Source organism: Oncorhynchus clarkii, chromosome 7 (genome assembly GCF_045791955.1).
Source record: "Oncorhynchus clarkii lewisi isolate Uvic-CL-2024 chromosome 7, UVic_Ocla_1.0, whole genome shotgun sequence".
Lineage (NCBI taxonomy): Eukaryota > Metazoa > Chordata > Actinopteri > Salmoniformes > Salmonidae > Oncorhynchus > Oncorhynchus clarkii.
The window spans coordinates 10,371,915-10,383,529 of record NC_092153.1 but is presented as its reverse complement, the minus strand read 5'-3'; the positions used below and the strand labels follow the sequence as shown (position 1 = coordinate 10,383,529).

The following is an 11,615-nucleotide window of genomic DNA, read 5'->3' as shown; positions in this document are numbered from 1 at the left end:
TAGCAGTATTTAACCTGTCGGTTTTGTATGAAGTGGTTAGTTTAGCAGTATTTAACCTGTTGGTTTTGTATGAAGTGGTTATTTTAGCAGTATTTAACCTGTCGGTTTTGTAAAGTGTTTATTTTAGCAGTATTTAGCCTGCTGGTTTTGTATAGTGTATACTTTAGCAGTATTTAACCTGTCGGTTTTGTATAGTGTTTATTTTAGCAGTATTTAGCCTGCTGGTTTTGTATGAGAGTGACATAACTTGAACTTCCTTTTGAAAGACTGCTTCTAAAAGTGTATGTAGGTCAGCTGTGGGAGATGCAGTCAGGTTCCTGGGATCAGACTACTGTCCTATTTGAGGGAACGCTCCACCTTGATGTGACATTAGCTGTTATGCCCAGACTATAACTTTCTCTTGGAAAGCTAATACAGACATTGAGAGCCTTTTTTCCCCTTGCCCCTGCGATTTGGAAGAATGTCCCTGTGTTGAATTTGGCGTCCGTTGGGCTCTCTCTGGAAAAGCGTGGTAATCCATGGATGTCTGTTGATCTTTCTAATTGGCGATGTGGTTCTACTCTGACATGGGGAAAGTACACCAGGATGTATGAGCTGTAAGGGGATTGGCTCAGTGGTGGTCAACATCTCATGTCAACATAGACAGACCATAAAAACCACTACATTTTCTTTTAGACCTAATATAAATTCTATGGATGAAACAGAGAAGCCCAGTTAAGGAAGGCAGTTTATTTTTCAAGTTCCACCTGTACGCTCCTTCAACTGGAAAACACTATCACTCTAGTTACCCAAAGTGAAAAATGGCAAGGACATATTTAATAAAAAAGTAACAGAACTTCTGTTTTTATTATTGAAAATAGATACAGAAATGAAAGTATGTTTAAAAAAAACAAGAGTACAGTTCCATATGACAAACATTCTCCATAAAAAATAAGTATAAAAACACTGATCTGCAAGCGCATTGAGCCAAAAGTGTATTTTTGTACAAAACTAAGAAATCATTCAACAGGACTCCTCTCTGTACCATTTATCAAGGCTACTAAGAAGGAAAGATATCCCTCTTATTTTCCAACATGATATATATACAACGTGTTGTATCAGAGGTTGTAAAATGTTGCCAGTGGAACACTGTGAAGTATGAGCGTTCGCTTTAAGGGACGTGTCTTTTGAAAAAGTTAGTTGAAAAAATACTTTCTCTCCATATACATATAAATACATTTATGCTGTGCAAATTGCAAGTGTAAAGACCTCCCATGCATAGCCACCCCATATATCAGGGCTAATGAAGGAGAAATATTGGTTTGGTACGAGACGTCCTCTGCGTGTGTGCTTATTTTCCAATGCTTGTTTTTGGTTTTAGGTGACTTTGCTCGGTCAACATTCATACAATGAACTACTGGCACAGGAGGTTGGTGGCACCTTAATTGGGGAGGACGGGCTCGTGGTAATGACTGGAGGGGAATTAGTGGAATGTTTTCAAATACAGCAAATACATGGTTTCCATATGTTTAATGCCATTCCATTCACTCCGTTCCAGCCATTATTATGAGCCGTCCTCCCCTCAGCAGCCTCCACTGGTTAGTGGATATGTGTGAGAGTGGACTTCATGTCAATATTTACAGCATTATCTTCTCTGAAGGTGTATATTGAACTAGGGCTGGGTTCAATGTGTTTCGCTGAAGCGTTACAGATTGCGTGATGGAAATGTAAAGGTCATTTCCCATATGCAGCGTTTACCATTAATGCAGTCTCCGCTAACTCGGGAATATTGCCTTTAAATTTCAATCGCGCCGCAACGCTGAGCTTCAGCGATACGGATTGAATAGAGCCCTAAGACTGACCAAATGATGGAACAATTCTTGCACCATGAATCGGTCACTGAATGAAACCATGAAATTCCGGCAGGTTGTCTGAAACTCTACAACTCGTACTGTACAGCAAAAGCCTTGCATTATAACCCATTTCCTAGAACTCGGAACATGGCATCAAACACTTTGATAAATAATATTATACACGTTATCAAAATAAGTTTCAGGGAGCCAGCTTCCCATTATTAAAACAAAAAAGATACCTACTGTATGTTTGTTACCTCACACTGTTAGTTAGAAGTTTCTCCATCTATCTCATACTATGTTCTTTTTATCCGTTTGCCTTTTTGTCATGTTTGATAAATAAGATAAGGCTATTACATATGGACATTATATTAACCTGACCCGGAGATCCTGTACAGGTTTTTACATGGCTGGGGTTCGGAGGCGGATGGATGGGGATATGTAGCATCCAGAGACTGATTGGATGTGTAGAAGGACCCTTCCTGCCACCTTCCCAGACGGTTTGATATGTACTGTATATCCTTCGGGCTTCTCCACAGACAGCTTTGGGGGGTCCTACCATTTGCCAGGAATGGCCGTTCCACACTCGTACCATGACACGTAGGTGACGTGAGAGTTCCCTCCTATCTGACCAAAGTTGACAGGCTCTTGTCTCATAGCCCTGTAATACCCTGTATGTAACAGACAAAATGAAGTGAGGGGCTGAACTTCTGAAAATGTAGTTGTTTTCAGGCATGGATATTAAGCATATTCTTAACAGGTTCTCAATCCAACAATTGAAAGATAGATGTGTCAGTGCTGTAGCTTGTACCTTCTCTTGCTGGCAGCTGGTCAGCCCTGACTTGGTTTCCTGTCCTTCCATCCAGGAACGAGTCTACAAACTGACAGTGGTCCTCACCATGGCCAGTCTGGTCCCCAATGTTGTAAAATTTACCTGTAAAGTTATTAGGGGAAAAAGTTGTCGAAAGGGATGGCCATTTGAAATGATCTACAGTACTGTTCTGTACTGTACTATAGACACTGAGCGCCGGAAGCAGAACTGACCGTTGAGAGAATCACTCAGATATATCTTGTATCGGAGGGAGTTGCAGAGCTGGATGCCCACAAACTTGCGGTACCAGGTCCTCTTCACATACTGCTTGCCATTGCACTCTGAGTATGAGTCTGTCTTGAAGGGGAACTGGGTCCAGATGGCATCTTTTCCTACAGGAAAGAGTTAACAAAATATTAGAACGTGGAATATCAAAGGCATGAAGCATGAAACAAAGATAATAATTAAGAAAATAGAGATGTGTAGAAGCCCAAATGTATATTTGCATTCCCAATCAGAGTTGTCTTTTTAGTGTATCACAGTCTTTTAGTACTGATGAAATGAAAGGGAAAATAAAAATGTCTTCATTCATTTAGCTGTGTAAATGTTTGGTCTGGCTGTGAGTTGGGCGTGGAAGAAGTGAGCTCATAGATATTGGATGGAGAGCAGTGTACTGCTGCACTGGGGCACTGTGGCCTGAGTCTCCACAGACTCTCACTGTGCCAGGCCAGACCTTCCTTAGATCATCCATTCATTCAGCCTGGTGGAATGTGTCACCTGGGACCGGTGCTCAGGACAGACCACAGACTGAGGGGCTTACCTGAGACATTCTCACTCACACGTGGGTCCGCTGCAGGACGGAGGGATGGAGAGATGAAGAAAAAGAGGCAGAGAGAGAAATGTGAGTTAGTAGGTGCTTTCAAATGTCTTCTTCTCAGAATAGACTGTACAAATGGTTCCGAAACGATTTTGAAATAAGTTTCTCCTAAATAAAAGACCACAAAACCACACGTCTTGTAGCAAAGCCATACAAAATCTATGGCAAGTAATTTAGTCCACTTTGGCACTGAAGAGACAGTCTGATATGGTAGTGTGGGACTCCAGGAGACTCCAGGACAAATCATCTGCCTTCAAACTCCTCCTCATCTCTCACATAGAGGGTAAGCCTCTGTGAGCCAATGAGGCCCAGCGGTGAGGTCCTCCCAGAAACATAAAAATGACCTGATTCCCTACTTGCCATTCATTTATGATACGCTGTTGTATTAGTGAGTTTGATTGAGTGTGTTGTGAGCTGCAATGCCAGATGAGGGAGAGCTGAGTCGGACAGCACTCCTGGGGTTGGAGGCAGTTTACATGGAAAGGCAGCAGCCAATGTTATGGAAATGGAGGGGCCATGCTGAAATCATTAGGTTAACAACAGCTAGTTAATTACAGACCCCTACACCGGTAAGTGGTGGACCGCCAGACATGACTGGAGCTGGCTGACGAGGCTGTGCGTTAGTACGTTTGTACGTGCGTATTTTAGTGGACGCCAAATGCCTGACCTTGTCAACAGATGGCCTACACAAAAGGCCAGATGTGGCTCTTGAACTTTTAACTGACTCCTGAATAGGTAATGGGGTAAGTCAGCGATTCAACGAAACAACCAATCACCAAGTTCTTGTGTAATTTAATGAGGCCTATTAGTGCTGGCCTAGAAAACAACGTGGCCCATACTGTACCTGATTCAGTGTTGAAGGACACAGGCTCACTGGGTGGCCCCTCTCCAAGCTCGTTCTTGGGTTTCACCTTGAACTCGTAGCTGTGAGGTAAGAGCAGTAAGTGTCACTATCAGAAGGTCTCACAGCGATTATCCTACCGACTCGCTCCAGATTCCAATTTCCGCTCCATTTCCAATTGCAAGCAATCATTTCCACAGAATCACATTTTCCTCTAATCCTCACAGCGTTTAAAGTGGACACGGTATTTTGATGGAAACGTAGTGTATTCTTGTTCGGCCTTGTTGTTACAGCAAGGAAAAATGAGGCTCTAGTATTGCCTCCCTATTTATCTCTTCTCTAGACAGTGCAGTCCAGAGAGCCAGGAGAGCCAAAGAGTCGCTAATGTCTCCTCCATATGAGATGTTCAGACACAGCGATTGGTCCACCACGTGCCAGCAGCCTCAGCAGGCTCAGCTCACAGGAAGCCCTGGTTTATATTCTATCACTTCTTTAATGTCAAATAGTTCCATATTCAGGTTTCATTAAAAACCTAGGGAGCGTGGCAGCCCTCCTCTGCTCTCCACACGTGAAGAACCTTTCTTCTCCAACTACGCCAGGTCCTGATCTTAACCAGACATAGCTAGCTAGCTAATCCTTCTGACAGAAGTAGTAATAATACAATGAATAATTCAATTCTGTATTATTTCTATGAACGAAAGCCTTTCAGAAAGTTTAAGCTTCACAAACATTTACATTTGAGTTATTTAGCAGACTTACGGTAGCGAGTGCATGCATTTTCATACTTTTTCAAAGCTCTGAAAAAGGCTACCGTCTGAGGACTGAGAGAGAGCATACCGAGAGAATACAATGTGTTGTATCAATCTGAAACACAGGCACAAATATGTTATATACCTGCTCTCGGGTTTGAGGTTCTCCACTGCAGTGTGAGTCTGGTTGGTGGTCAGGATGGACACCTGAGTACCCTCTGGTCCCTTCGTCGTGGAGATGACCTCATATTCTACACAATAACCAGGAAATCACTGTTGAATTCAAGAATTCACCAAGTATCCCAATATTCAGAGTCACACTTTCCAATGTACACTACCGTTAAAAAGTTTGGGGTCACTTAGAAAAGTCCATGTTTTTCAAAGCACATTTCTGTCCATTAAAATAACATCAAATTGATCAGAAATACAGTGTAGACATTGTTAATGTTGAAAATGACTATTGTAGCTGGAAATGGCAGATTTTTTAATGGAATATCTACATAGGCGTACAAAGGCCCATTATCAGCAACCATCACTCCAGTGTTCCAATGGCACGTTGTGTTAGCCTTGTAAAATGATACACTTTTGATTGATCATAAGAATACCCTTTTGCAATTATGTTAGCACAGCTGAAAACTGTTGTACTGATTAAAGAAGCAATAAAACTGGCCTTCTTTAGACTAGTTGAGTATCTGGAGCATCAGCATTTGTGGGCTCGATTACAGGCTCAAAATGGCCAGAAACAAAGGACTTTCTTCTGAAACTCATCAGTCTATTCTTGTTCTGAGAAATGAAGGCTATTCCATGCGAGAAATTGCCACGAAACGGAAGATCTCGTACAATGCTGTGTACTACTCCCTTCACAGAACAGCGCAAACTGGTTCTAACCAGAATAGAAAGAGGAATAGGAGACCCCGGTGCACAACTGAGCAAGAGGACAAGTACATTAGAGTGTCTAGTTTGAGAAACAGACGCCTCACAAGTCCTCAACTGGCAGCTTCATTAAATAGTGTCTGCAAAACACCAGTCTCAACGTCAACAGTGAAGAGGCGACTCCGGGATGCTGGCCTTCTCAAACTAGACACTCTAATGTACTTGTCCTCCTGCTCTTGCTGTATTTATCAGGACAACAGTTTTTAGCTGTGCTAACATAATTTGAAAAGGGTTTTTCTAAAGATCATTTTAAAATGATAAACTTGGATTAGCTAACACAACGTGCCATTGGAACACAGGAGTGATGGTTGCTGATAATGGGCCTCTGTACACCTATCTAGATATTCCATATAAAATCAGCCGTTTCCAAATACAATAGTCATTTACAACATTAACAATGTCTACACTGTATTTCTGACCAATTTGAAGTTATTTTAATGGATTTCTTTTTGTGTTTCTTTGAAAAACAATTACATTTCTACGTTTCCCCAAACTTTTGAACGGTGGTGTATGTTGCTATGCATTTGCATTGTAGTTGGAGTACATAGACAGGTACAGTGTCCCCACCTGTGGTGTCGTTGTCGGTCTTTTCCCAGTCTAGAATGATGAAGGAGGGGCATCCCTCCACCGTTACCACGGTGAGGTTGGAGGGCGGAGACTTGGGCGGGGCTGTCACGTTTGTCTCCCCACCCTCCTCCTCTGGGAAGTAGCTGAGAGAGGTGGTGATGGAACAAGGTTCGTCTGGTTTCTTGTCCGTCTTGTAGACTACATGGGGTGCTTAGGGAAGAGAGATCACATTTAAAGGATCTACTGGTTCAAATCGACCATGTAGTCATTTTCTGCCAGGGACAATAGAAGTACATGATAGTTACAAGAATGTTTTTTTATACTTACCAACGAAACGTTTCTTTCCCAATGCGTCCACGTCAGAGGCTGGTAGGGAGCTGAATAATGAGGAGTTCTCCCAGGTTTCAAACCAGATGTCTGTGAGAGGATGAGAAAGGACAAGGATATGCTTGTCACAAAACACATTTAAGGATTGTCCTCACATGGGGCACCAATAATGTAGGTCTACTTAGGACATCATTTAGCTCTGAATTGTGATCGGTTATACCGTTGGCTGATGGTGCAGTCGTTGTTGTGTGTCTGCGGTCTTGCTTGGCAGGTTTAGCCGTCACTGATGGAAACTTCTTCAAAATGGAGGCCTTGTCTGTTTGCTTCAAGACATTCAGCTTGTCTGTAGAGAACAGAGTTTGGAAAGCACGTTGTTTACAACAACAAAAAAGTTTGTCGTTTTTCTTGGCTTTCTCAATATTTCTATATTTGCTAAGAGGAAAAGTGCCTTTCGAGGTTGTAAACATAAGCTCAGCCAAATGACAAACTTCATGGTGACAAAATACTCTTTCACTAACAGCTGGTTTATAATGGAGTTTTGGAACTGGTGTGTACACCCCCCATTTCAGGCAGTGGATGATGTATAGAAAACTGCTCAATGTTCAATTATGTGTTATTATTACAACCAACTAAACCTTACTCATATCACCAGGTTTGCCAACCAGGTTGGTCTTTTTGTTGACAGGAATGGACGAACGAGATCCTGAAAAATAGAAATCAAAGGAAACAACAGTCAATCACATAACCACTAAACATTACAATTTATGCGAGAACCATTCATTCGTCTCTCTGGTGGTGTTATTTGCCTTGAAGAGGTCATCTTAAATGAAAAACAGTGGAACACTCTTTCACCGCCACTTAACTTGACCATTGTTGACACAATCGGCAGTATCTAGAGAAAATCCTACATCAGGATTTCATCACGTATCTGACATGCACCATCTGTCATACACTGTTAGAGAAAAGCTTTCCAAAAAGGGTTCTTCTGCTGTCCCCATAGGAGAACCCTTTTTGCTTCCAGGTAGAACCCTTTGTGTAAAGGAACCAAAAAGGGTTCTCCTACGAGGACAGCAGAATAACCCTTTTAGGTTCTAGATAGCATACCATACTGATGACCATGAGCTGTGGAAAATTATTTTGGCATCTTTATGCCTGGGAGGAACTCTATATGGACTGTATAAATAAATGGATGGTAAAACCCCATACCCTACGCCCAATGAACCTTAAAACATGAACAATCCTTTGTAATTCTTGAGGTTTTACACATGTTCTGAAAGTTACCCAGAACTAAATGCTTAACCTGTTGCCAAATAGCGCTCTGTTGCATTGAGGCCAAATTCTTCACAATCAAGGAATTGGTCATAATCCATAAGAAAATATGCTAAATGCAAAGCCCCAGTACATAAAATCTGGTGTAGCTCTGAAACATTTTAGCTGGTAATATAAAACAATATGGGTCCATTACTTTCCATCAATTACATGTAAATATCCATGTTTGAAATACTGCCAGTTTGCAGTTAGCACTGCTTTATACAACTCTACAGTTTCTAGAAAACATGGTTCTACTTAAAAAGAAAAGCTTTCCCGAACTTTTTTCATGCTGTCATTCAGGATAGCATATGTTGTACATTTATAAAACTGTGAATCTACTGAAATCGGAGTAAGAATAGATATTTCTCTGCAATGACAGTGTTCTACGTAATCGTAAAACATTGCATTTTTCTAGCCACATGGAACCAGCATAAATAAAGATTACAAATGTTTCACAGGGTACAGAACATGCAGTGAACCTTGATCATAGGTGACTGCATGATCAAGTGACAAGCCACCAAACACAATCATTATTGACTGCTGACTTGTTCTGCCTTTGCACTGTGACCTGTCTACTCATGCAAAAATATTAGTCCACTAAGTCTAGTTCATACAAACACAAATCTGTAACCAAATGCAAACATTGAATTCCTGTAGCTGATGAAAAGCTGATGCCATGCTCTCCTGATTGCATGATGGGTACTCTAAACACTGGCACCTCCACAGTGATGCACTAGCCTGTGAAGAGTATTGTTTTTCTTAAGTCAATACTTGTAATCGCGCCAGAAGCATGTGGAACCTACCCAGGAAAATAGATGAAAATAACATTTGAGCCGCCCTCCAAACAAAACTTCAAGTTCATTACACGGCGGCAGGGCTATTATAGAACACTTTATTTCTTAACATGTGGTAAGAGAAAGTGCAAAGCTTGGTGAGAAACACGCCAAAATAAGGTTCTGAAAAATAAGCTAATGACCTTCAGACGTCATACTTTCCAAAAAAGGAAAGTATTTTCCAAAGGCCCGGCTGAACTGAAGCCTTTGGTCGAATTCTTAGTGATGGTCGTCCAGTGTTTTGATCAAAACAAGACGTATTTTACATCCAACATGGCCGACTCATGCAGTCTGGGCGGAAATGATGGCGATGGAAGCTAGCGTGTGTCAGCGTGGGCAGGGCTAGCTTTGCGCTGGGTGCAGATAAGACTGGATTCATGCCATTTTACCATAGAACTGGTCCTCAATGGAAGAGAAGCCTGAACGGCCCAAAACATCAGGGTTTATGTCCTCCAACAGCGAGTTGTTTGTGTTTGCTGCAGGAAAAGTACTAAGATTAAAACCTATTCCCAAACCTATTGTGTCTATGAGGGAAATGTGGCGTGTCCAGACACTTGAAGACATCGATGATATCTGAACATATCAATTAAGATCTTTCAAAGAATCCTTGTTGAGTATTCCACTGTTTTGCATTATCAGTAAAGACACAACCAATTGACCATAACATGAAACAGAGCACAAACATAGAGTGAATGATGATGATAGACAACCCAACCACATCTCATGCTCAATGAGGACAGTACAGGACTGACATGCATACAATCATGCACAGGGTGAACCCCAACCATAAGCAGCTCAACATTGATTTGACTTCCAGTTTGCCAGTTTGTGACAGAGAAACAGCATCGGTTACGTAGCTCGGCATACAAAGAGCCTGATCTTTGAAGACCTCTGAAACAGCTTCAGTTTCTGCCTGGAAAACATGAACTGAGTTTCCCCACAACCACAAATGGGTACTAACACAGGCTTACCTCCCTAAAAAGAGCAGTGATTACTTAATACCCATTTGATTACTCGTTGTCATAAGCTTTTGAAGCCTGCAACAGCATTGAATCTGCAGAAGCTTGCATTAAAACCAAGAACACCAAGACCCTTGGACAGATGGCAACGTATGGATAGACAGACTGACGGGCTGATGAATGGATGGATGGTTAGACAGACACATTATTGACAAACAAAATGAATGGGTGAAGGACACCGATATTGGTTGATGATGCCGCCACAACGCCAACAAACTGAATGGGTTAATGGATGAGAGACACAGAGGAGAAATATCAGCTCTTTTTACCCATTCTCACTCTGTTCCAAAAGACTGGTTTGGGGAGGCCGGTTCCTTTGTGATGCTTACCATTGGCTGTGGAGAAGAAGAGTGACTGTTATGGAAAAAGCAGCTAGTATTGTTAGCTCAGACTTAATTCTTCAGGAAAAAACAGATTAAAGATGAATCTCCCAACAGGCCTTGTGAGGAGGAAAATAAATAGGAAAAGGAGGTGATGGACCAGCGGAGAGTCCTGTCAGAGCTTCAGCCTCAAGTGAACAACGTGTTTCCCCAAAGACAGTGGAAAGCTCTGTCTTAACATGGCTGACCCGTGCTGCAACCAGAATCTACGACATGCTGACCGTATCTGACAGATCTTTCTAAAAGTAGCAGTGACTTCTTCAGATGGTGCGAGAGTCGAGAGATGGATAGATTGGACAGCCATGACAAATCTTGACCGCGAAGATGACAAGCTATGTCGAAGCATGACCGATAACGCTCTCCACATGTTGTGCAGGGTGAAATTAGGCACTTGATGCCAAACCAACTTTGCAATCTTTGCCTGACCTCAATCTCCGCCGAGATATGACAACATGTGTGGTTGGTTTGGAGGAAGTTTTGCACACTTGTTACACAGGGTTTTTAGGGGTAGAGGGGATTTCAAGAAAACCACAAGGAGATGACATAGTAGGAGGAAGAGGAGGAGGATGAGGAAGAGGAAGTGGAGGAGAAGAAAAGGGGAGAGAGAGATTCCATTACCCCCTGGTGTCCTGGAGGTCTGTGATGAGTTATTAGCCCTACGAAGAAGGGATGAGGAAGAGGAAGAGGAGGAGGATGGGGTATCTTGTCTTGAGCCATCAGTGAAGGGAAAGAGAGGGTTTGTGGCAGCAGGAGACTTCATGGTCCTGGCTATCAGTATGATGGCTGGGCCATGGGGTTTCAAATTTCTCTGGCTGCCTTGACCTAGAAAACCACAAAAACAATTGTAGAACCTGTTACAATGTGTAGTCTCAATGTTAAAGACAATGCTGTTGTGCCATTCAGGTGTGCTGGGAGCCACGGCCCTTAGGAGTGGAATAGTGGGGTTAGTGAGGATGATTCAATCAGTGATCTCTCAAATAAATCTGCAGCATTCAATAATGTAGTTTGATTGAAGGCATCTACTGTAGTTCCCTAACATGAGCTCTTAACTCATGTTAGCCTTGTTGTTATAAGTGTTGCATGTTTTTATTGTGTACTTTTAATTAATTTTGTGACGTAAACAATATTTACTGTA

At 42.1% G+C, this 11,615-nt stretch overlaps 1 protein-coding gene across 29 annotated transcripts in view; it reads right to left on the bottom strand.

Annotated features, from left to right (window-relative positions):
- Nucleotides 1–814: 814 nt before the first annotated feature.
- LOC139412861 (target of Nesh-SH3-like) overlaps nt 815–11,615 on the bottom strand; it is a 32,228-nt gene continuing 21,427 nt past the window's right edge. For 9 of the 29 annotated variants that reach the window (XM_071159621.1, XM_071159610.1, XM_071159617.1 and 6 more), the window contains 12 exons: nt 11,099–11,302; nt 10,370–10,435; nt 7,578–7,640; nt 7,158–7,280; nt 6,938–7,027; nt 6,611–6,820; nt 5,256–5,361; nt 4,365–4,444; nt 3,464–3,493; nt 2,877–3,035; nt 2,644–2,766; nt 815–2,503 (listed from right to left, as the gene is read on the bottom strand). In XM_071159621.1, the coding sequence (XP_071015722.1) occupies nt 2,388–2,503; nt 2,644–2,766; nt 2,877–3,035; nt 3,464–3,493; nt 4,365–4,444; nt 5,256–5,361; nt 6,611–6,820; nt 6,938–7,027; nt 7,158–7,280; nt 7,578–7,640; nt 10,370–10,435; nt 11,099–11,302 (1,370 nt within the window). In that variant the 3' untranslated portion in view covers nt 815–2,387. Of the gene's footprint in view, nt 2,504–2,643; nt 2,767–2,876; nt 3,036–3,463; nt 3,494–4,364; nt 4,445–5,255; nt 5,362–6,610; nt 6,821–6,937; nt 7,028–7,157; nt 7,281–7,577; nt 7,641–9,470; nt 9,558–10,369; nt 10,436–11,098; nt 11,303–11,615 lie in introns of all 29 variants that reach the window. The other 20 variants (XM_071159622.1, XM_071159618.1, XM_071159611.1 and 17 more) reach the window with 6 other exon arrangements.